Below are 24,832 nucleotides of genomic sequence, written 5' to 3'. Positions count from 1 at the left end.
ACATAATGACTGCTGACCACCTGCACACCAACAGTCTCCTTGCAGACTCTCAGACCTTAGCACATATGCCCAAACATACAAACACACAAAAACGAACATTGTTTAAGTGCCTCACTGTATTTATATTCTGTATTTATATGTATTTTATTATAACTATTACTTCTTGTTATGCACCCTGTCGAGAGTGAACCTGCAAGTAAGCATTTTATTTTACTGTGTTGTGCCATGTGATTACGGAATGACAAATAAACTTTGACTTGACTTGACTTGTAGGCCATTCTCCTTGCTATAGGTTGTGCCCTCATGGCTTTCCAGGTCTGCGGTAACTCTGATTGTGGCAGCTGGAATTCGAGGGGTGGGAGTTAGGGAGGGTTGAAATAACAGAGTGCAGGGAGCAACAGATCGACCTTGGTGTGAGAGAGAGAGAAAGAGAGGAAGAGACGGCGAGAGAGAGGAATGCACTGAAATAGGAGATGTAGGCCCATATTCACATAAAACCTGAATGCAGTATGTACATGTATTTAACATCACAAAGAAACTGAGAAATACACTATATACACACAAGTATCCAAATACACCCTTTCAAATTAGTGGATTTGGCTATTTCAGCCACGCCCGTTGCTGACAGGTGTATAAAATCGAGCACACAGCCATGCAATCTCCATAGACAAACATTGGCAGTAGAATGGCCCTACTGGAGAGCTCAGTGACTTTCAATGTTGCACCGTCATAGGATGCCACCTTTCAACAGGTCAGTTCGTCAAATTTCTGCCCTCTAGAGCTGCCCAGGTCAAATGTAAGTGCTGGTATTGTGAAGTGGAAACGTCTAGGAGCAACAACGGCTCAGAAGTGGTAGGCCGCACAAGCTCACAGAATGGGACTGCCGAGTGCTGACTAATCTGGAGTGATGAGTCACGCTTCACCATCTGGCAATCCCGACGGACAAATCTGGGTTTGGCGGATGCCAGGAGAACGCTACCTGCCCGAATACATATCTGACAACTGTAACGTTTGGTGGAGGAGGAATAATGGCCTGGGGCTGTTTTAATGGTTCTGGACTAGGCTCCTTAGTGCCAGTGACGGGAAATCTTAACGCTACAGCATACGATGACATTCTAGATAATCCTGTGATTCCAACTTTGTGGCAAAAGTTTGGGGAAGGCCCTTTCCAGTTTCAGTATGACTATGCACTCGTGCACAAAGTGAGGTCCATGCAAAAATGGTTTGTCAAGATCGGTGTGGAAGAACTTGACTGGCCTGCACGGAGCCCTGAACTCAACCCCATCGAACACCTTTGGGTTGAATTGGAACACCAACTGCGAGCCAGGCCTAATTGCCCAACATCAGTACACAACCTTACTAATGCTCTTGTGGCTGAATGGAAGAAATTCCCTGCAGCAATGTTCCAACATCTAGTGGAAAGCCTTCCCAGAAGATTGAAGGTAGCAAAGGGGGGACCAACTCCATATTAATGCCCATGATTTTGGAATGAGATGTTCGAACAGGTGTCCACATACTTTTGGTCATGTAGTGTATGTTCCATGTTGATAATGGTTGTGATGGTGATGATTTTGTCACTTATCAAATGCAAAGCATTTCCACAAACAAAAAATGTACAAGGCTAGTATTTGAAGATTTTAGTAGACATGTTTATGAGAGTAGATAACTTTGTGTGGGTTCTGGGTTCTGTGCTGCATTCAGTAGGGGAGAGCAGAAATCAATGGCACCTTCAGACCCTAATTTATGGTTGTGCCAAACCCAGAGCCTCACGACTGGATGACAAACTCGCTGGAAGGGAGGATGGGGGTGTGGCGGGGGTGGAAGAAGGGAGAATGGGCAGGTGGGGGTGTGTGGAGGAGGTGGAGGAAGGGAGGATGGGCCGGTGGGGGTGTGGAGGGGTTAGAGGAAGGGAGGATGGGCCGGTGGGTGTGTGGAGGGGCTAGAGGAAGGGAGGATGGGCCGGTGTAGAGGGGGTAGAGGAAGGGAGGATGGGCCGGTGGGGTGTGTGTGTGCGTGTGTGTGGCGGGGGTAGGGCCGGTTTGGAGGGGGTAGAGGAAGGGAGGATAGGCCGGTGGGGGTGTGTGTGGAGGGGGTAGAAGAAGGCAGGATGGGCAGGTGGGGGGTAGGGTATGTGTGTGGAGGGGGTAGAGGAAGGCAGGGTGGGCTGGTGGGGGGGGGGGGGGTATGTGTGTGTGGAGGGGGTAGCGGAAGGGAGGATGGGCCGGTGGGGTGTGTATGTGTGTGTGTGTGTGTGTGTGTGTGTGGAGGGGGTCGAGGATGGCAGGATGGGCCGGTGTGGAGGGGGTAGAGGAAGGGAGGATGGGCCGGTGGGGTGTGTGTGTGTGGCGGGGGTAGGGCCGGTTTGGAGGGGGTAGAGGAAGGGAGGATAGGCCGGTGGGGGTGTGTGTGGCGGGGGTAGGGCCGGTTTGGAGGGGGTAGAGGAAGGGAGGATAGGCCGGTGGGGGGGGGGTAGAGGTAGGGAAGATGATTCCAAATGGGGGACCAACTCCATAATAATGACAATGATATTCGAATGAGATGATCGTACAGGTGTCCACATACTTTTGGTCATGTAGTGTATGTTCCATGTTGATAATGGTTGTGATGGTGATGATATTGCCACTTATCAAATGCAAAGCATTTCCACAAACAAAAAGTGTACAAGTACATTTTCATTGAAATGGCTAGGAAGGGAGGATGGGCCGGTGGGGGGCGTGTGTGTGGAGGAGGTAGAGTAAAGGAGGATGGGCCGGTGGGGGGCGTGTGTGTGGAGGAGGATTGGCCGGTGGGGGTGTAGAGGGGGTAGAGGAAGAGAAGTGGCTGATGAGGGATAGAAGAGAAGTGGCAATGGAAAAACAGAGTAGGAAACTGTATATTTAGGTTACACTCAGGTGCCCTGCTACCAAGATTTGATGACTCAAAATGTCACTGTTTTCTACTGTAGTAATACTCTGTCTGATTGAAATGCACAGAGCACAGCTAGCAGGGGTTTGGAATGTATATGTATGAACAGCCATTGATTAACTGTTGTATGAAATGCTTTGCTTCTCTCTGTCTCAACCCAGAGAAAAGCACAAACTCAATTACACTCAGTTCCACCCCATATCAAAGTTTGTTCCAAGTCCACACCCCAGAGGCCTGCATATTTCTCCTAATGAAAGATTTGATCCATACCACAGATGGAGTCATATACTGTGTCTTGTCTTATGCAGTAGCCCATGTTATTTTGTTAGTTTGCTTCTCTGTGATCATTGAAGTCTCTCTCTCTCTCTCTCTCTCTCTTTCTCTCTCTCTCTCTCTTTCTCTCTCTCAGAATTAAAGATTGTGCTGAAATCAAACTACTGGGCAAATAAAGGTATTTTTCAATATAAAAATCTCTCCCTCAGATCCCTCCGTCCAGGCTCCTCATTTGACTGGGTGTAAGTCCAGGGAACAGGAGACGTTTAGGTGTTGGTGGAGTCCCGGAAGCTTCCAGAATCTCACGGAACCCGGAGCACTGCAAATCCAGTACTGGAAGAAGTGAGCAGAGAGAGAGAGCTGTTTATTGTTTAAATTTTATTCTCTCTTTATGAATGACCGATGCGGACTTGAGAGTAGGGGTGTGCCGATCTCATTATACATTATTTAAAAAGAGGAAGTGTGATTTAAATGCGATTTACTTACCTTGACGTGTTTTTTTTTCTGATCACGGATAATAATAAATAGTACTTGCGTCATAATCGTATTCTGAAAATTCTCCATATCCGTTCCGATACTCGTTTTGTCCGGGTACTCGGCACACCCCGACTTGAGAGTATGCCTATATATACCTCTAAAATGTATATTTGCATAATAGACCTCTAAAATACCTCTCTCTCTCCCTTAGGAATGACTTGACGAAGGAATGGAAGGAGTGCCCTGACTACTCCTCCTCTGTGAAGAACGAGTGTTTCTTTAATAAGAACAACACAGTTATCTGGATCAAATACTGTGTGCGGCTCCACTCTGAAAGCCAGAACAAAACCTACGATACCTTGTGCTTCGAATTGCAGGACATTGGTGAGGGCACAACAGAGACATGCTAATATGGACTGTTGTACTTAACAACACTTAGTTGATAGCCCCTAGACACTTCTTTATGCCCAGATGCAGAACTGAGGAATCTGAATGGGCCTGACTGGCTTACCTACTGGGTGGGGTTCTCAATGAAATCCCTGTTCATTTTCTGGAAGCCTCTGATGTCTTTTAAAAATCCAGAACTTGACTGTTTGAAATACACAATTGTCATCAAGTCTCAGTCTTGACATCATCAGTGGCAGTTGACTTTAACACTTTGTTGCGTCCATCTACCTGATTGGTTGAGGGGCCATCCAAACATGTCGTGGGATGAGGGGTTGATTACTGTTTCGTTAAATCATGTTGACAAAAGTAATTGGGTTGAAATGAAAACCTGTAAGCACACTGGGTTCCCAGGAGGACCAGGAGCAGTAAGGCCTAGAGGTCCAACACGTTATCAGAAATACTAGGACAACAGCATTGTCCTGTTGCATGTTGGTCAATATCAGACCATGCTCCCACAGTTTTAATATACTGTATCTAATTTACAGTGGGAACATGTGTGGAAATGACAAGGATCCATATTAGACGACACCGTAGGAAAAATAATGAAATATTGTAAAGCAACTTCTCCATCCCGCCCCTCCAAAAGTAGAGAAGGACGATCAGCATGTGGGACTAATGATAGCTGAGGGATGGAGGCCGTTTCTACCAGAAACCCTGTGTTCAGAGGTGAAATGAAAGATGACAGCAGGGATGAACAGATGGAGGAGGGGTGGACAATCCTCAGTCAGAATAGAACTGATGATAATGATTGATCATAGCAGCACCTGTTGTTATTATTCGGAGGTTTCACACCGACTGGACTAGTGGATACAGGTACACTGGCGGGGACAGGTGTCAGACATGCTCTTCTAATGTAAGGTGGACAGTGTGATAGACATTTTCTATAGCAGGGTTCCCCAACTGGCGGCCCGCGGATGATTTTATTTGGCCCCCCATGTAAAAGTAAATAAATGAAATAAATAATTGAGTTAAAACATTTTATTGTTGGACAGAAAATACATCAGGAAAAAAAATTGCCAGGAAATCAGGTCAAAGTGATGTAAGAAGTCTGTTCCCAAGTCTTCCCATAGAGACACGTGTGAACGTATCCCAATGTAATCAAGGTATGAAATTATTATATTTAGTCAAATACTGTATCTGTTTGGGCTTATTGCGGTCCATTTGCAGTGTACAAGTTATTTATAATTATGTTCTGGCCCCTCGACCCTCCGCTCAAGAAACAATCTGCCGGCGGCTGAATGTAGTTGGGGACCCCTGGTCTATAGACTAGCAGCGGAACGTGAGATTTTGGTCCTGGGAGCCACAAGGGGTACAGGCTTTGTCCCAGTCCAGCTCAAAAACACATGATTAAACCAATTGAGGTTTATGTTGAAGACAATTCTAAATTGGTTGACTTGTCTCATCAGTGCATAATGCATATGGAGAAGGAAACCACTTTACACTATTGGTCATTTATTGGCCAGTCATTCATATACTGACCTATGCCCTTTCGTCCCTACCAGTGCACCCTGACCCGCCAGTGGCTCTGAATTGGACGCTGCTGAACATCAGCCGGTCGGGCCTGAACTATGACATCATGGCGAGCTGGGAACCCCCGCCCTCGGCCGACGTATCCGTTGGATGGTTGACACTGGTGTATGAAGTCCAGTACAGGAGAAGGAACAGCTCACACTGGAAAGTGGTGAGTCACAGGGACACACACACACACACACACCCTGACGGCCTATTACCCAGCTGACTCTGTAGCTTTGATGGGGCCGTAGCGGAAGCCAGAGCTAGGCCTTCTGGGAAAACAGGGTCTTGATGAGGGGCAGGGGTCAGAGGAGTTAGAGGGCAAGGCCAGGGAAGGTAACTGACAGATCAACCTCTCATAGACACAAACAAGTGGAGAGATTCTGTTGTTGACTGCCTCAATCGGCGACAGTACCAAGTTTGTTTGTGGCACAGAAGACTGTATATAGAAACACATTTACTCTGAAACATAATCACTTTTTATTTGGACATTTCATAGCTTTACATCATATTCCTCTCTTACAAATGTTTTTTCCCATGTCTCCCCCTTCCCCCGTCTCTCTCTCAGTTGGAGCATGAGTTTGGCACCCAGCAGTCTATCTACGGCCTTCAGACAGGAGAGGCGTACGAGGTGCGTGTGCACTGTGCAATGAGGGCCTTCAATAACTTTGGGGAGTTCAGTGATGTCATCTTTGTCCACGTGCCAGAGATTCCCAATAAAGGTGAGAGGTTGGGGTCAGGTGGGGTCGGGCAGGGCAGGTTGGGGCCAGGCAGGGTGTGGTAGAGCGGGGTCTGGGTGGAGTCAGACAGAGTGGCTCATGTTGAGGCAGAGGGAAGAGGAGGGGCGGTGTTGTTTACACTATTAAATGTAGTTTTACAGAGACAGTGCACATTAATCAACATTACTGTAAAAGTGCCCATTTTATCCAGATTTTTCAACTGCCGTCCCTGGGAACAAACATGGCAGCCATCTTGTGCAAGGATAAGATAGTATCACTGCATAATGACAATGGTTAAATAAGTGTTCTTCATTATAAGATATGTTGGTGGTGATGATGATGATGATGATAATGATGGTCCGTGATGATGATGATGGTCCATGATGATGATGATGGCTGTGATGAAGATGATGATGATGATTAAGTTGATGATGATGATCCTGTTCTAGAGTCAACGTTCCCTGTGACTCTGGTCCTGATCTTCGGGGCTGTGGGCGTGGCCATTCTCCTCATGCTCATCATCTTCTCTCAGCAGCAGAGGTGAGGACACACACACACACACACACACACACACACAGGCATGCGCGCACACACACACACAGGCATGTGCACAAACACACACACACAGTCATCTTCATCTCATCCTCTTCCTCTCAGATTGATGGTGATTCTGCTGCCTCCTGTCCCTGCACCCAAAATCAAAGGGATAGATCCAGCACTGCTTAAGGTAAGACAACAAACACTGAGTGTGTGCGTGCGTTTGTCTTTTGAGTAGGTGTGATCAACTATTTAGGATGTAAAAACAAGTATGAATTGTTATGGCTCAGAGTGCATTACAGATTATTATACTCAACAAAAATATACATGCAACAATTTCAAAGATTTTACCTAGTTAGAGTTCATATAAGGAAATCAGTCAATTTAAATACATTTATTAGGCCCTAATCTATGGATTTCAAATGACAGGGAATACAGATATGCATCTGTTGGTCACAGATACCTATAAAAAGGTAGGGGTGTGGATTAGAAAACCAGTCAGTATCTGGTGTGACCATTTGCCTCATGCAGTGCGACACATCTCCTTCACATAGAGTTGATCAGGCTGTTGATTGTGGCCTGTGGAATGTTGTCCAACTCCTCTTCAATGGCTGTGCAAAGTTGCTGATATTGGCGGGAACTGGAACATGCTGTCGTACACGTCAATCCAGAGCATCCCAAACAGGCTCAATGGGTGACATGTCTGGTGAGTATGCAGGTCATGGAAGAACTGGGACATTTTCAGCTTCCAGGAATTGTGTACAGATCCTTGCGACATGGGGCCATGAATAATCATGCTGAAACATGAGGTGATGGCGGCGGATGAATGGTACAACAATGGGCCTCAGGATCTTGTCACGGTATCTCTCTGGATTTAAATTGCCATCAATTAAGTGTAATTGTGTTTGTTTCCGTAGTTTATGCCTGCCCATACCATAACCCCACCACTATCCCGCAGGTTAAAAAGCCAGATGTGGGGGTCCTGGTCTGGCGTGATTACACGTGGACTGTTTGGTGGAGGAGGCTGTTTTTAATGATTCAGGCTAGGTCCTTTAGTTCCAGTGAAGGGAAACATTTACTCTACAGCATACAATGACATTCTAGACAATTCTGTGCTTCCAACTTTGTGGCAACAGATTGGGGAAGGTCATATCCTGTTTCAGCATGACAATGCCCCCGTGCAAAGCAAGATCCATACAGAAATGGTTTGTCGTTCGGTGTGGAAGAACTTGACTGGCTTGCACAGAGCCCTGACCACAACCCCATCAAACACCTTTGGGATGAATTGGAATGCCGAATATGAGCCAAGCCTAATTGCCCAACATCAGTGCCCGACCTCACTAAAGCTCTTGTGGCTAAAAGCAAGCAAGTCCCCGCAGCAATGTTTCAACATTTAGTGGAAAGCCTTCCCAGAAGAGTGGGAGGCTATAACAGGAAAGGGGGGACCAACTCCATATTATTGCCCATGATTTTGGAATGAGATTTTCGAAGAGCAGGTGTCCACATAATTTTGGTCATGTAGCGTATCATAAGCTATATGTGCAAGTACATATGATGAAAACACATAATCCACATTGATGTTAATTCAAGAGATGGTTTGAGTAGGAAGTTGAACAATGACATACTATAAGAGATGACTTGTTGTGTTTTTATTATTACTTTCATATTAACACAGTAATATGATAGGACTGGAAATTACCAGGGCACGCACATAGAAATAGAATCTAAATTATTGATATTATTATAATAATAGGCTTTGTGGGTACACATGAGGGCTTGGCAATGAAACGCAAAGACCATCAATTTTGTCCTTGGAAATGCCTGGAGTTTTTTTATAGCCAATTTATAAACTCTCTGCTCCACTATACTTTTCAGTGGTCAGAGTTCAAGATGCTCTTATACTATTTTAAGGACTGGATCTTAGGACAACAGCATATACGGTACAACATATTGTATACTTTAACATTTAGAGACAATTGATAAGATGGAGGGTAGGGTTGCACATTTTGGGGAATATTCAGGTGGAAACTTTCGGTGGGAATTAACGGAAATATATGCAAATTAATATTAATACCATTTAAATGTAGATGGTTTTTGCATTGGATATATTTACCATATCATATGGAGACAGAAACATAAACATTTTACCTGATCATAAGTAGACATCATTGCAAATGATTAAATCCTTCCAATAGAAAAATACATATATTTAGTTACAAATTGAACTTTAATTAAATGAGTTGACTCTAAACATGGGATGATTTCACTGAACAACAAAATAAAGAGAATATTGAATGTTCCCCAATGATCCATCGCGTTTCCCAAAAACGTTGTCAACATACATCTGTAAAATGATAGTCTAGAAACTAAAGCTTTGGTTGTCTTCCTCTCAGGCTTCCATGTCTTCTCCCTGGACCTCCTCAATGTCCACCTCTTGAACATCAGACTCTAAGGCCCCATCTTCACTGTCACTTTCCAACCTTGTTGAGGAAGGCTCGTTGTCAGGGTCAAAAAGGCAAACATTTGCCTGGACGGCCACCAAATTTTCATCCCTTGTATTGGTCAGCCTGTTGTGTGCTTTGGTGTGTGTGTTCCCAAACAAGGACCAGTTGCGCTCTGAGATGGCTGATGTTAGTGGAATTTGGAGGATGATAGAGACAACAGGGGAAAGAGCCTCAGATCCACAAAGTCCCTACCAGGTGGCTGATGAGGTATGTTGGCACGACTGCAATATTGCATCTCCATCCCAAAGCCCTTGCTTGGAAGTGTACTTTGCCAGACTGCCAAGAACCTTGCCCTCACCCAGGCCAAGGTGGTGAGACATGGTAGTGATGACACCATAGGCCTTGTTGATCTCTGCACCAGACAGGATGCTCTTAACAGTATACTTGGGGTCCAACATGTACGCTGTGGCGTGTATGGGCTTCAGGCAGAAGTCTTCACGCTTTTTGATGTATTTCAGAACTGCAGTTTCCTCTGCTTGGAGCAACAGTAAAGTGGGCAGGGCAGTACATATTTCTTCCCTTACATCTGCAAGCAGAGTCTGAACATCAGACCAGACAGGATGGCATTGTCTCCCTCAATCCGTGCAATGACAACTGCTACCGGTTTCAGGAGTTTCAGGCTGCTTACCACTCTCTCCAAAAATACATAATCCAGGAGGATCCTCTTGATGGGGCTGTCCATATCGGCAGACTGTGATATGGCCATTTCTTGGAGAGACTCATTCCCCACCAGGAGACTGTCAAACATGACAACACCACCCCAACGGGTGTTGCTGAGCAGCTTCAATGTGGTGCTCTTATTCTTCTCACTTGGTGCTCACCAGCACCAAGTGAATCTGCTACCTCACCAGCAACCTGGTGAGGTAGGTTGCTGCTATAACTTGATGACCCTTCACATACCTAACCATTTCCTTGGCTCTCTTGTAGAGTGTATCCATTCTTTTCAGTGCCATGATGTCCTTGAGGAGCAGATTCAATGCATGAGCAGCACAGCCAATGGGTGTGATGTGAGGGTAGAACAAGCAGCCTTGTTTGGTCTACCCATGTTTGCAGCATTGTCTGTCACCAGTGCAAATACCTCCTGTGGTACAAGGTCATTAATGACTGCCTTCAGCTCATTTGCAATGTAGAGACCGTTATGTCTGTGGTCCCTTGTGTCTGTGCTCTTGTAGAATACTGGTTGAGGGGTGGAGATAATGTAGTTAATTATTCCTTGCCCACAAACATTCAACCACACATCAAAGATGATTGCAATACAGTCTGCTTTCTCTATGATTTGCTTGACCTTCACTTAAACTCTGTTGAAATCTGCATCCAGCAAATTAGTAGATAAAGCATGTCTGGTTGGAGGGGTGCGTGCTGGGCGAAGAACATTCAGAAATCTCTCCCAATACACATTGACTGTGAGCATCAGAGGTGAACCAGTTGCATACACAGCTCGAGCGATACATTCATCACTATTTTTCTGACGATGTTCCTCCATTGAGTCAAAAAAAACTATTGATTCCAGGAGGACCATGAGCTGTTGCTATCGATAAGGTGTCTGATTAATAATTTTCACCTCAAATAGAAGTAGAGGTTGCTTGTTGTGAGCGCTGAGGGAACTTTATGCACTTGGCCAGATGATTCTGCATCTGTGTTGCATTCTTCACATATGATTTGGCACAATATTTGCAAATATACACAGCTTTTCCTTCTACATGTTCTGCAGTTTAATGTCTCCACACATCAGATAGTGCCTGTGGCATTTTCCTATAAAGATTTTTTTTTTAAACCAATACAATTTCTTGTACAGATAAATAGTTAAGCAGTTAGATTAAACAACTGCTTTGTAAGATACGTATTTTAAAATGAAACATGTATGGAAACAGATGAATTACACTCCTCGGTTAGCAGGCTCAAGCAAGCTAAAAGCCACATGGTAGCAAAAAATAACTAGCAGAAATTGTTAACAAGTTAAAAATGATTTAAACACACTGCTGTAGGCTACTATTTACTAGTTAACAAATAATAATGTATGTCATAAAATATATTCACCCCACCCAGTATTGTAATCAAAACAGAAAGTGTGTAGTCCTTCGGTCAGACAGTGTAGTAGTGTGGGCTCAATAGCAACATCTTAAGAATCAGCTGTACATGTGATGGAAGAGTGCACTGTGCATGCAGAGGGTTGCAATTCCATTGAATTGGGGATAGTTTAACCAAAATATGCCAAAAGACCTAAATTTGACATGTCTATCCCACTAAAAAAGGTTCACTGTTATAAGCTAATTTTTTTGATGAATTTAAGCAAAATTCCCAGGCCTATCTTCCCATGGAAAATTTCCTGAAATTTCCTGGAAAGTTTCTGACCCTTTGCTACCCTAATGGAGAGTGATAATGCCAGCATATGAGGAAGTTGAATGTTTCAGAGGGGAAAATTGTCTTCAATACACAGTACTGCTGTATACAAAATATAAATGGGTCCTTACACACTCAACATGTTGCACAGTATCCCTGTCATACACGTTACACTTCTCATAGCCACATACATTCAAATACATCATTATGTATGTATTTGAATTGTTTTGCCTAGAACCAGAATTGCAATTGAAACATTACTTAAAATACGTATTCTTATTTTTTTGTATACCTGCTTAAAACACAAATACACAGTTGAAGTCGGAAGTTTACATACACTTAGGTTGGAGTCATTAAAATTTGTTTTTCAACCACTCCACAAATGTATTGTTAAGAAACCATAGTTTTGGCAAGTTGGTTAGGACATCTACTTTGTGCATGACACAAGTAATTTTTCAAACAATTGTTTACAGACAGATTATTTACACTTATAATTCACTGTATCACAATTCCAGTGGGTCAGAAGTTTACATACACTAAGTTGACTGTGCCTTTAAACAGCTGGGAAAATTCCAGAAAATGATGTCATGGCTTTAGAAGCTTCTGATAGGCTAATTGACATAATCTGAGTCAATTGGAGGTGTATCTGTGGATGTATTTCAAGGCCTACCTTCAAACTCAGTGCCTCTTTGCTTGACATTATGGGAAAATCTAAAGAAATCAGCCAAGACCTCAGAAAAACAATTGTAGACCTCCACAAGTCTGGTTCCTCCTTGGGAGCAATTTCCAAACGCCTGAAGGTACCAAGTTCATCTGTACAAACAATAGTACGCAAGTATAAACACCATGGGACCACGCAGCCGTCATACCGCTCAGGAAGGAGACGCGTTCTGACTCCTAGAGATGAACGTACTTTGGTGCAAAAAGTGGAAATCAATCCCAGAACAACAGCAAAGTCTTGTGGCAAACTTTAAATGACACTTTTTATGGATATCTTTAAGAAATGGCTTTCTTCTTGCCACTCTTCCATAAAGGCCAGATTTGTGCAATATACGACTGATTGTTGTCCTATGGACAGAGTCTCCCACCTCAGCTGTAGATCTCTGCAGTTCATCCAGAGTGATCATGGGCCTCTTGGCTGCATCTCTGATCAATCTTCTCCTTGTATGAGCTGAAAGTTTAGAGGGACGGCCAGGTCTTGGTAGATTTGCAGTGGTCTGATACTCCTTCCATTTCAATATTATCGCTTGCACAGTGCTCCTTGGGATGTTTAAAGCTTGGGAAATCTTTTTGTAACCAAATCCGGCTTTAAACTTCTTCACAACAGTATCTCAGACCTGCCTGGTGTGTTCCTTGTTCTTCATGATGCTCTCTGCGCTTTTAACGGACCTCTGAGACTATCACAGTGCAGGTGCATTTATACGGAGACTTGATTACACACAGGTGGATTGTATTTATCCTCATTAGTCATTTAGGTCAACATTGGATCATTCAGAGATCCTCACTGAACTTCTGGAGAGAGTTTGCTGCACTGAAAGTAAAGGGGCTGAATAATTTTTGCAGCAGCAAAAGGTGGTGGGAAACGTGGTCAGGTTAATAAGAGAATATTTAAATAATGATGATGATAATGGTACGAGTGATGGATCTGAAGAGCCAGTTCCTCAGACTGGTGAGGGTATCTACAACAGGGTGTCTTTTTTCTCGTTGGTTTCTCTGTGGTTTCTTCTGCTTTTCTTTTCTCTTTTCTATATGGAGCTACTAAGGGTAGGTCCTCTCAATATTAATGGGGGAAGGGACAGGAATAAGAGGGCTTGGGTATTAGAAGTAATAAAACAGAAAAGGCTTAATTTAGTTTTCCTACAGGAAGCGCATAGTGATGAGGAAAATGAGGTTGACTGGGGTATGTGGTGGGAGGGGCAGCATGTACTCAGTCATGGTACTAATTTCAGTGCTGGGTTGGCAATCTTATTTTCCTCAGGCTTAGGGGTGACTGGTATCTACAACAGATTGTCAGGGGTCGGGTTTTATTGGTCAAGGTGGATGTTATGTTTTTATTTTTATTTGTTATGTTTCTGCTGCTAATGAGGATACAGAGCGTATTGTTGTTTTTGATAAAGTAAAGGAAACCTTAAGACAGTGTGACCAAGAGGGGTGTATGGTTTTAGGGGGGTACTGGAACTGTACAGTGGATTTTACTGTTGATCGCACCTCTGAAGAACCACTCCTGCGGTCAGCCACTTGCCTGTCTGGTCTATTAACTGAGTTTGAGCTTTCTGTGGAGGGTAAGGAATGCAAAAGTTAGACAGTGCACATGGCTAAAAGTTCATGAAGGTCGTGTCAGTGCAGCAAGGTTAGACAGGTTGTATGTATCTGAGCAATACTGTAGTAGGGTTGGAAGGTTAGACAGGTTGTATGTATCTGATCACTACTCTAGTAGGGTTGGAAGGTTAGACAGGTTGTATTTATCTGATCACTACTGTAGTAGGGTTGGTAGGTTAGACAGGTTGTATGTATCTGAGCACTACTGTAGTAGGGTTGGAAGGTTAGACAGGTTGTATGTATCTGATCACTACTCTAGTAGGGTTGGAAGGTTAGACAGGCTGTATGTATCTGATCACTACTCTAGTAGGGTTGGAAGGTTAGACAGGCTGTATGTATCTGATCACTACTCTAGTAGGGTTGGAAGGTTAGACAGGTTGTATGTCTCTGATCACTACTGTAGTAGGGTTGGAAGGTGTGACATTACTCCTGTGGGTTTCTCTGATCACCATAATGTTACTGTTGATATTCACTTGTCTAGCTAATAATCTTGATGCCTCTACCCTGTGGCACAGACTAATGATTTTGCAGCCACCAAAGGGTCTGATACAAGAGCTTCAGAGGACCCTTGTATATTTCTTCAGGTCTGGACAACACTGGATTAAAGCTGCAGCCCTGTACCTGCCACTGCATGAGGGTGGGCAAGGCCTGGTGGACATTTCCTCTAGAATCATGGCTTTCCCACTTCAAGCAGCCAGAGACGGTTCTAGCTGGGTCAAAACAGCCTACATATTGATGAGGAGAGCGGGCTGTTTGGGCTTAGACAAGCACCTTTTCCTCTTAAAGCTGAAGGGGGGTGATTTGCCTGGCCTGACTCCATTTTATGAGTGTGTTATGCAGGCTTGGAGGGTTCTTGTCAAGTCCTGTAACGCCTGCACGCCACCAGGGATGTGCTTTTTTTTAAGAGCCTCTTTTTAACAACACTGCCATCCAGTCCCGTGCTGTGGGTTCAGCCAGCCTACGTTCATGCCTGTTAGGTGTGGGGTGTACCAAGCTGGGTCATCTGATGCGGAGCAGGAGCAGATTGTTGTAGGAGCTGGGAGAAAGAGCGGGGATCCGATTATCTCGCCTACTGAGGAAGGTCGACGGTGAGGTCTGTGACTCCTTGCCAGTGCTTCATCTGCAGTATGTGACTGACACTTCCAATTCTGATCGGTGGAAGGAGGGTCTGGATTGTGTTTCCTGCACTGATTGTTAGTGCTGCAGCGAGGGCATTTGAGGAGGACGTGGGGATGCTGCTTTCCTTCGATACCCCGGAGCTGGGGGAGTTCAAGGAGGTGGGAAAGAAGGCCATGTACAGAATATGTGTAAAGGTGTCCCATGCCTCTTCCCTGGAAGGGGTGAAATCAACGAGGTGGGTGCTTGGTCCAGGTGCCTCCCCAAATGGCTGTTGGCGATCATTATATAAACTGCCTATTGATAACCTCCAATGGAGGATAATACATGGAGCCATAGCCACCAATATACATTTGGTACACCTGGATCCTACTGTTGGGGAGGGGTGTCCATTCTGTGCTGAGTCTGAAACTCTGGCACATCTGTCCCAGGTTGGTCCGGATGATTGACCTGATCACTAATTGGTTCTCAACGTTGGGAGAGGTTTTCTCTTCGCAACTGTATATATTTGGGCCAAAGTACAGGTTCAGTCAAAAGGCTGTAGTTGTGTTGCTCAATTTTGTGTTAGGGGCAGCAAAATTAGCGATATGGAAGACCCGAAAGAACAGCATTCGGGGACAGGGGTCTGTGGATGTGGTGGGAATGCTGGAGGGAATGTTTTCAGCGAGACTAAGTGTTGAGTTTGCCTATAATAAACTTGTCAACAATATTGATCTGTTTTTGAGTATATGGGGTATTCAGAGGCTGTTGTGTTTAGTTACTGTGGAGGAGGAATTGGACTTGTGTTTTTAATTGATGTGTAACTGGTTTTGTATGAGTATTTATTGTGTGGTGGGCTCTCTCTCTCTCTATTCCACTCTTTCAAGGGCTTTTTTGGCATGGGAAACACATGTTAACATTGCCATAGCAAGACGAGCTTCAATGTCATACAACACTCCTTCCGTGGCCTCCAACTGCTCTTAAACGCTAGTAAAACCAAATGCATGCTTTTCAACCGTTCGCTGCCTGCACCCGCACGCCCGACTAGCATCACCATCCTGGATGGTTCCGACCTAGAATATGTGGACATCTATAAGTACCTAGGTGTCTGGCTAGACTGTAAACTCTCCTTCCAGACTCATATCAAACATCTCCAATCTAAAATCAAATCTAGAGTCAGCTTTCTATTTCGCAAAACAAAGCCTCCATCACTCACGCCGCCAAACCTACCCTAGTAAAACTGACTATCCTACCGATCCTCGACTTCGGCGATGTCATCTACAAAATAGCTTCCAATACTCTACTCAGCAAACTGGATGCAGTTTATCACAGTGCCATCCGTTTTGTTACTAAAGCACCTTATACCACCCACCACTGCGACCTGTATGCTCTAGTCGGCTGGTCCTCACTACATATTCGTCGCCAGACCCACTGGCTCCAGGTCATCTACAAGTCCATGCTAGGTAAAGCTCCACCTTATCTCAGTTCACTGGTCACGATGGCAACACCCACCCGTAGCACACGCTCCAGCAGGCGGATCTCACTGATCATCCCTAAAGCCAACACCTCATTTGGCCGCCTTTCCTTCCAGTTCTCTGCTGCCTGTGACTGGAACGAATTGCAAAAATCGCTGAAGTTGGAGACTTTTATCTCCCTCACCAACTTTAAACATCTGCTCTCTGAACCGATCGCTGCAGCTGTACATAGTCCATCGGTAAATAGCCCACCCATTTTACCTACCTCATCCCCATACTGTTTTTATTTATTTACTTTTCTGCTCTTTTGCACACCAGTATCTCTACCTGCACATAACCATCTGATCATTTATCACTCCAGTGTTAATCTGCTAAATTGTAATTATTCGCATACCTCCTCAGGCCTTTTGCACACACTGTATATAGACTCCTTTTTTTCTACTGTGTTATTGACTTGTTTATTGTTTACTCCATGTGTAACTCTGTGTTGTTGTCTGTTCACACTGCTATGCTTTATCTTGGCCAGGTCACAGTTGTAAATGAGAACATGTTCTCAACTAGCCTACCTGGTTAAATAAAGGTGAAATAAAAAAAATAAAAAGACAGTAGATAATAAAAATGTACAGTAAATATTACACTCACAGAAGTTCCAAAAGAATAATGACATTTCAAATGTCTCTCCCTCTGTCACACTCCATCCAGAAGGGAAAGCTGGACGAGCTGAACTTCATCCTGAGTGGAGCTGGTATGGGGGCTCTCCACTCCTACCCCCCGGACCTGTACCAGGACGTGCCCTGGGTGGAGTTCATCGAGCTGGACGCAGACGAGCCTGAGCCTGGGGAGAAGGACAACCAGAGCTCAGACTCACAGAGACTGCTGGGTCACAACAACCACCACACAAACCATGGCTGCTTTCATGGCCTCAGGTATAGGATGGAGCAGGCTTTGTTCAGTGAAACAATTCTGAAATTATACTAGGAAAGAGTCAGTCTACAGGAGCCTCTTTGCATGAAGCAGCGTTAAAGTAGCTAGCTATGAGATCTGGAATGGTACCTCCAGGTAACTCTCTCTCCCCTTCCACCCCTTCCTCTCACTCTTTCCTCCTCTTTCTCTCTTTCCTCCTCCCTCTATCTCTCTTTCTCTCTCCCCCTCCCTCTGTCCCTCTCTCCCTCCCTCTGTCCCCCTCTCTCTTTCTCTCTCCCTCCCTCTCTCAGTATCCCTGAGGATGACTCTGGCCGGGCCAGCTCCTATGATCCAGAGCTGCCTGACCAGGAAACCCTGATGTTAATGGCTGCCCTCCTGTCCTGCCAACCCAACAAAGTTGAGCCATGCTTGGGGAACTGTAGCCACTCAAGCACCCCATCCCTAGATGTGCTGGAGGTCCCATGCCCCGGGCTCCAGGCTCCAGACTTACCTCCAGAGGGAGGGGAGAGGCACCTGGTCCAGACCCAGCTGGGAGGCCCTCAGAGCTGGGTTAACATGGACTTCTATGCCCAGGTCAGCGATGTGACGCCCACCGGAGGGGTGGTGCTCTCGCCAGGCCAGCAGGTCGGAGCCCCGGAGAACACTCCAACAACAGAGAAGGATAAGAAGGGAAAAATGGAGGGAGGAGAGGAGGAGAGTGAGGAAGAGGAGGATAGGAGAACGAACAAGCTGAAGTTTCAGCTGCTGGTGGTTGCTCCTGAGGCAGGGGGCTACACGACAGAGAGCAGTAGCCGGCAGATGAGCACCCCTGACCCCTCCTCACCTGGGGATGTCTACCACACCTTCCCTCCACCTTCTGCCGAGAGCAAGCCCCACCAGGAGGCCTATCTTCCTGCTACCACCCTCCTAGGGGACTACCAGTCCCCCTACATCCTTCCTGACTCCCCCCCTGCTCAGTTCCTCCCCCCTGTTTCGGACTACACTGTGGTTCAGGATGTTGATTTCCAGCACAGCCTTCTCCTCAACCCCCCTTCCCCCCAGAGGTCCCCTACCTGTTCCCCACAACCTCCCTCCAAGCCCCTGCCCGTCATGCCCATAGGGTACCTCACCCCGGACCTGTTGGGCAACCTCTCGCCTTAAGAAAAACTACACTGCCCAGTAGGCCTTGGGGCGTAGAGGTTGGAGGCCACTTGTCATGAAGTCAATAATCATCACAGACAGCCTTGTTCTACTTGATCAATGCTGGAAGCCAAATATCTCACGGGACAGACTCGACAACAAGCATGGTCGTTTGTTTGAGAGTTTGCTTGAAGGGAAGCTGAGGAAGAGAAATGTTTAGTTGTTGTGTTTGGCTTTTATGAGTGACTGGAACTTGAGGAAAGAGCTTCTGTAAAATTGGCCTTTCTGGTTTGACAAGGCTTAAAGTAATATGTGAACAAATCTTACTGTGTTCTTTCTGACTAAGACTGAGACACCGAAAAACCCACAGTCTGAAACCTTGAAATGCACGGTTCTCTAATATACACACAGATACACTTATGCACCATACATACGCAGACAGACAAGCTCAGACATGGTTCTAGTTCTATGTTACCTGATACTTCAATAGATCTGTTGTTTTACTGATGAGGTGCAATGTAAACATTTGCCTTGCAGACACACCTAGTCCCACCTTAATGTATAAATATCTACGTTTAACATATACATATTTAATACTCTAGCTTGTTGGTTTAAGTCTTAATTTGACTGTAGATGGATCCAATAACAACATGTCTGGGAGAATAACAAGCACATCTACTTGCCATTTATACAAACACACCAACTTTAACATCATCGTTATGGCCTCATTAATTGACAGAACACTTGAGTGTGCTGTTTGTCAAACTTAGCGCTACAGCGAGCAGTGACTATTAGTAACTACGGTCGTTCATTTTGCGCTCTCATTATTTTGCTTAATGGCATGTTTTCATGCTTATATTTCTCTTGCATCCTTTTTGCGGCAGAGTCATCTAATTATTACCAGACTGAGGTCAGTTTTTAACACGGCCATGTGACGACCTGTCTGCACTCACTGTGACAACTCAGACACCGGTCACTATAATAAACAGAGAACAAGAAAACCCGTAACACCAAGCAGATTTCACTTACAGCATAGACTTCATTCTCACAATATAGGAAAGACTGCTTTTATATGTTCTACTTTCTGACTTTGCATTAATTGTAAATGCAGGGACAATAGAGCTCCACAGTGGAGGTGTCATAATAACCATAAAACCTAGTGGTCAAACAGGGAAATAGTTCCAATCATTCTTTTTCCACCATAGGGGATTTTAGAAACACTTAAAATAAGGGTTGTGTTTCATGTAGGCTTTCCCTGGCGTGGCGTTTTGATAACCTTGTAAATCTCTCACGGACAAGGTGACTTTATCAATATATTCAGATCTATTTACGCTCAGAATTGAAAAATGCTAATTGATGTCAAAGTAGACATGCAAAACTACAAATCCCTGCAAGCTCCTGCACGTCGTCTCCAGCTGACACCTTTGCTAACAGATATTGTGTCAATTTAACATTTGCACAAGACAGTTCATAGAATTCTATGTTTAAAGAAATGTTGCCAATATATTCATTACTACATTTAGCTAACAATGGTTCATCCAGAGATTCTCACCTTTGCCTAGATTTGGCAGTCTTGTCCAGATCATCATGGCATTTGTAGTTCTTTATGATAGTGACATTAGCATGAATTAGCGTTTGATTTTTGTGCAGGTAAAAACAGGTAAATATATTGATAAGACACCTTGTCCTTGAGAGATTTACATGGTTCTCAAAACGTCATGCCAGGGTAAACCTACACCAAACACAGCCCTTAGTTTACCTATTTCTAAAATCCCCTAAGGGAAATATTTATGGTGGGAAAATAATTGGAATCATTTCCCTGTTTGACCACTAGGTGTTATGGGTGTTATGACTCATACTGTGGTACTACTCTATGACTGGAAATGTGAAAAGGGGTAGTTATAATATTTTTCTGTTTCTAAATGTAATGCCAATGTTAATGTGCTCTCGCTTGCACTTTGTAATGATAGTAAAATTACCTCCTTTTGATGTAGTGAAATATGTACTTAGAAGCTCAGAGCTTTCTATACGCCCACAACCTTACAAACATACCCAGGCACACACACACACACACACACAGAAGGGGAAAGGATAGTATCCACTCTTCTTTTGAGCTGACATACACACACACTGTCGTAAAGGACAACAACTGGCTGTGAACGGGAAATGTAACATTAAAACAAAGAACACATTATCATATTTCATTCATCTGCATTAGTAATTCCAGGTGAACGCTATGATCCCTTAATGATGTCACTTGTTTCATCCACTTCAATCAGTGTAGATGAAAGGGAGTTAACAGGTTAAATAAGGATTTGTAAGCCTTGAGACAATTCAGACATGGATTGCGTATGTGTGCCATTAAGAGGGTGAATGGGCAAAACAAAATATTTAGGTGCCTTTGAACGGGGTATGGTAGTAGGTGCCAGGCGCATTGGTTTGTGTCAAGAACTGCAACGCTGCTGGGTTTTTCCACCCTCAACAGTTTCCCGTGTGTATCCAGAATGTTCCACCACCCAAAGGATATCCAACCAACTTGACACAACTGTGGGAAGCATTGGAGTCAACATGGGCCAGCAACCCCGTGGAATGCTTTTGACACCCTGTAGAGTCCATTCCCTGACAAATTGAGGCTGTTCTAAGGGTAAAAGGAGAGGGGGGGGGATTTAACTCAATATTATGGAGGTGTTCCTAATGTTTGGTAAACTCAGTGTACATGTATCATCACTCAATTAGCTTAAAGCCTGTATTTTGCATTAGTATGTAATGTTTCCATGTATTGTGATTGTTGTTTATACTTCATGCTGTTTTTTTGTTGTTTTGTTTTAGTTTTCTACCTTATGCGCATTGAGCGCGGAAAATGCACACTACAAACAAAATATTATTATCATCATCAGAAAGATTATCTTGATCCACAAGAGAACCATCAGCTCCAGAGGATATGTGAGGAGCTGTCCCACTGAACCAAAACTGTCTGAATCAACATTGTTTCCACGTCATTTCAACAAACAAATTCAATGTGATTACTTTGAGTCAGTGTGGAAAACTGATTGGATTTGCAACGTTTCTCTGTATAACTGGGATCCATTCAGCCTGTACAAACTGCATCATAAGGACTAAAAGCCTCTCTGTACGTGCAGGAAATCTGTGATTGTTTTGTGTTCACTACAGGAACTCTTGAACTTGACGATTCGCATGGCTTTATCACAAATACAACAGCATAGAATAAGCTATTTTAGATCGAAGCTGTGACACAGCCCTTGCCAATCAAACCTTAAGACCCGGTTTCTGAGGTAAATATGAAACATATATTATGCCGGCACAGCAAGAATGTTCACTTGTGGATTCATCTATTTAACAATTAATGAATGATAACTGTTTTTAGACACATGCTATCGTTCACAACCTGTGCAAATGTGCCATTCTCTGTCATGCTTATTCTCTCTTTCTCTTTTTCTCGCTTTCTCTCTCTCTGCTACCAGCATGTAAACATTGAAAAATAAATGTCTTAATATATTTCTACTAGTGCTGTAACAACTACTGTATTATGTATGTTGTATTTTGTCTTGTTACTAGTCAGAAATATTGCTGCTCGGCACGTTTCCTGTCTGCATTCAGCCTTGCCACGGGCTTATTCAGGCGGGTGTAACTTCATAGAAGGTTGAAATAGAAATGCATTATCTTGGAACAGACATTGTTCTATGTTGTGTAGTAGAATATGAAAGCATTGGAGTCAGCTCTATTCATTGCATTTCTATATGCAACATTCTAAAACTTTGCAATTAACTGAATAAGCCAGAGGTGCCTATGTGTATGTACACTATAAGGAAAGCTCTATCAGATTATTTAGACAAGTACTGCTAAGGTTTTAGTCTGTTGGACGTTGGTAAATGTTTGTATAGTGGAATGTGCAATGCGACATGGACATGGTTTGTAGCATCCAAGGTTGCTATACCCAAGGTGTAACACTGTACCTTACACCCAGAGTCATAACACATTATGACACGGTCATAACCTGTCATAACATGGTCATATCACTGTCATGACCCATATATTTACACCTGTTGTGACATATTATGCATTATTTTGTGGCTGGTTCTGACACCTACATAAGTGTCAAAATCCACATTTATTCAAATTAGTTTTTTCCATGCCAAATAGTTTCCTTTCTTTGAAAGTTTGAATCTTAAATCATTTTTTGTTGTTGCAATGAATTTTTTACAGTAATGTTTTGTTTTATCAGATTTTAAGTAACTTGTTGAAAAGACACTTTATGACACTGTCAAGAAGCATCATGACCATCAGAATCATATAAGCCTCGTCCTAATGTCAGATACCAGTCAAAAAGAGAGTGTCTTGTTCGCCTCCTGCGTTGGAGGTAGGTAATACTGTGGACTCGTAGGCTGTGGTGTAATGGAATGTTTTGCCTTGTGTGGTACAGTAGGTTTTGTGGGTTTTGACATTCTTATGTAGGTGTCATAACCAGCCATAAAATAACGCAATATATGTCACAATGGGTCTAAATATATGTGTCATGACAGCGTTATGACTATATAACATGTTATGACGCTGGGTGTCAAGTAAAGTGCTACCATTCAAGGTCACCAGACATTTGTTTACCATTTGTGTCAGTAATTTTGCCAATGTACCTTATGTTAAATTGAATACTAATGTGTCAATATTAGCTCAATTATTTGTGCTTTGGAATATTAGACACTGTATGAATTAGGCTGTTATATATACATATTTTGTATTTCAGACAAAGTCAAGTCTGTGAATTAGTCTGTGAATTATCTATCATGAATGCATAGCAAAGTCTGTTTTAAAATTGTATAAGAATTGAAGATGGAGACACCTATTGCCTTGATATTCACTACAAAGATAAGATATTGTGTGTTTTTCCTACAGAGTATTTTGTATATGGTGATACAGTATAGATACTGTAGCACAAGTATTATTTCAAGATATAAGCCAATATCTTAGTCTGATCGTGCTGTAACTAAACTCTATATTGTTTTTGGTTTTTGTACAATCCCATGTCATCTGTGTCAAAGGGTTATCGTAAGTGTTTCATACGTTGACAATTAAAGAGCGAGATGAGCAGGAGGCTACTATAGATATGAGTTATAGTGGTTTTTAAATCGTCACGAAGCGTTTGCATCAGCAGACCAGAGCATCGACGCTACAGGCTCAGGTTATGTTTGTTTGTTTGTTTGTTATTTTTAGGCTGAAAGTGTTGAGTTCTGGGATTTATTTTGGAGTTGATTGGCTATACACCCAGCTTGATAAAATTTGACAGGGTCTGGTTCGAGGGCCTCGACGTTCGACGGGTTTCTGAGGTTCTGCTGCATTTTTTTCTTTCCTGTTTTCTGTTCAATATCTTTCAAAAAGATTCACAATAAATATATATCTTTGTCGGTTAGGTATTTGTACATTGTTGTTGATTTCTCACACTACTTAAAAAGGTCATGCCTGAGTGTAGATACTCTGATTTAAAGGCCAGAATGCATGGGCCATTAAACCTTCTGATGCAGAATGAAATAGGAGTGTGATATTCCACATTTTAGGTCACTCAGGATGAGTTCACAATGTGCCGTGACAGTGGAGGGTGTTGATTCAGTAAATGCTCTACACAGCAAGGAATAAATAGTGTGTGCGTGCTCGGGCGTTTGTCGATGCAACTGTGTGGGTCTCTCCGGAGCTAAGTGGATCAGGAAGCATCCTGGAAGCAGCCCTGTGTCGAGAGGACAACAGATTGGCCAATTAGACAGAGCCTGTGTACTCAGCTGCTCAGTGTGGGGCTGATTGGATCAGAGAGCCAGCCACTCACAGCTCTGCGTCCCAGGACATTGCAGGTAATTACCCATAAGTCACTGCTCCCCCTGTATTGGATCTTCAGGCCAATTACGCCCACGCTATCTGCCCACACAGCACTCGTTTATTGCCTCTGCTTGCTTGTTGACCTTCTTAGAGGAGCAGTCTCAATGGTTATTCAGCTCCATTACAGTGAGGAGTTGCTGTCTAGAGACGCTTCTGGAATATGCTTTTTAAAGGTGGAAGAGGATGCCTTGACCCCATTACATAAACTCCTAAGTACACTGAGTGTACAAACATTAGGAACACCTGCTCTTTCAATGACAGACTGACCAGGTGAAATCTATGATCCCTTATTGATGTCACCTGTTAA

At 43.8% G+C, this 24,832-nt stretch overlaps 1 protein-coding gene across 4 annotated transcripts in view; it reads left to right on the top strand.

Moving 5' to 3' along the window:
* LOC100135988 (growth hormone receptor) overlaps positions 1-24,067 on the top strand; it is a 71,682-nt gene extending 47,615 nt beyond the window's left edge. For 2 of the 4 annotated variants that reach the window (XM_021622097.3, XM_021622098.3), the window contains 8 exons: positions 3,387-3,519; positions 3,866-4,038; positions 5,604-5,782; positions 6,182-6,335; positions 6,782-6,872; positions 6,990-7,059; positions 17,305-17,528; positions 17,817-24,067. In XM_021622097.3, coding sequence (XP_021477772.3) covers positions 3,387-3,519; positions 3,866-4,038; positions 5,604-5,782; positions 6,182-6,335; positions 6,782-6,872; positions 6,990-7,059; positions 17,305-17,528; positions 17,817-18,666 — 1,874 coding nt within the window. In that variant the 3' untranslated portion in view covers positions 18,667-24,067. Of the gene's footprint in view, positions 1-3,313; positions 3,520-3,865; positions 4,039-5,603; positions 5,783-6,181; positions 6,336-6,781; positions 6,873-6,989; positions 7,060-17,304; positions 17,529-17,816 lie in introns of all 4 variants that reach the window. The other 2 variants (XM_090191111.1, XM_090191110.1) reach the window with 1 other exon arrangement.
* Positions 24,068-24,832: the final 765 nt, after the last annotated feature.

Source organism: Oncorhynchus mykiss, chromosome 11 (assembly GCF_057628025.1).
Source record: "Oncorhynchus mykiss isolate SJ-2025 chromosome 11, ASM5762802v1, whole genome shotgun sequence".
In the NCBI taxonomy this organism is placed as follows: Eukaryota; Metazoa; Chordata; class Actinopteri; order Salmoniformes; family Salmonidae; genus Oncorhynchus; species Oncorhynchus mykiss.
This window is presented reverse-complemented; position numbering and strand designations above follow the sequence as displayed.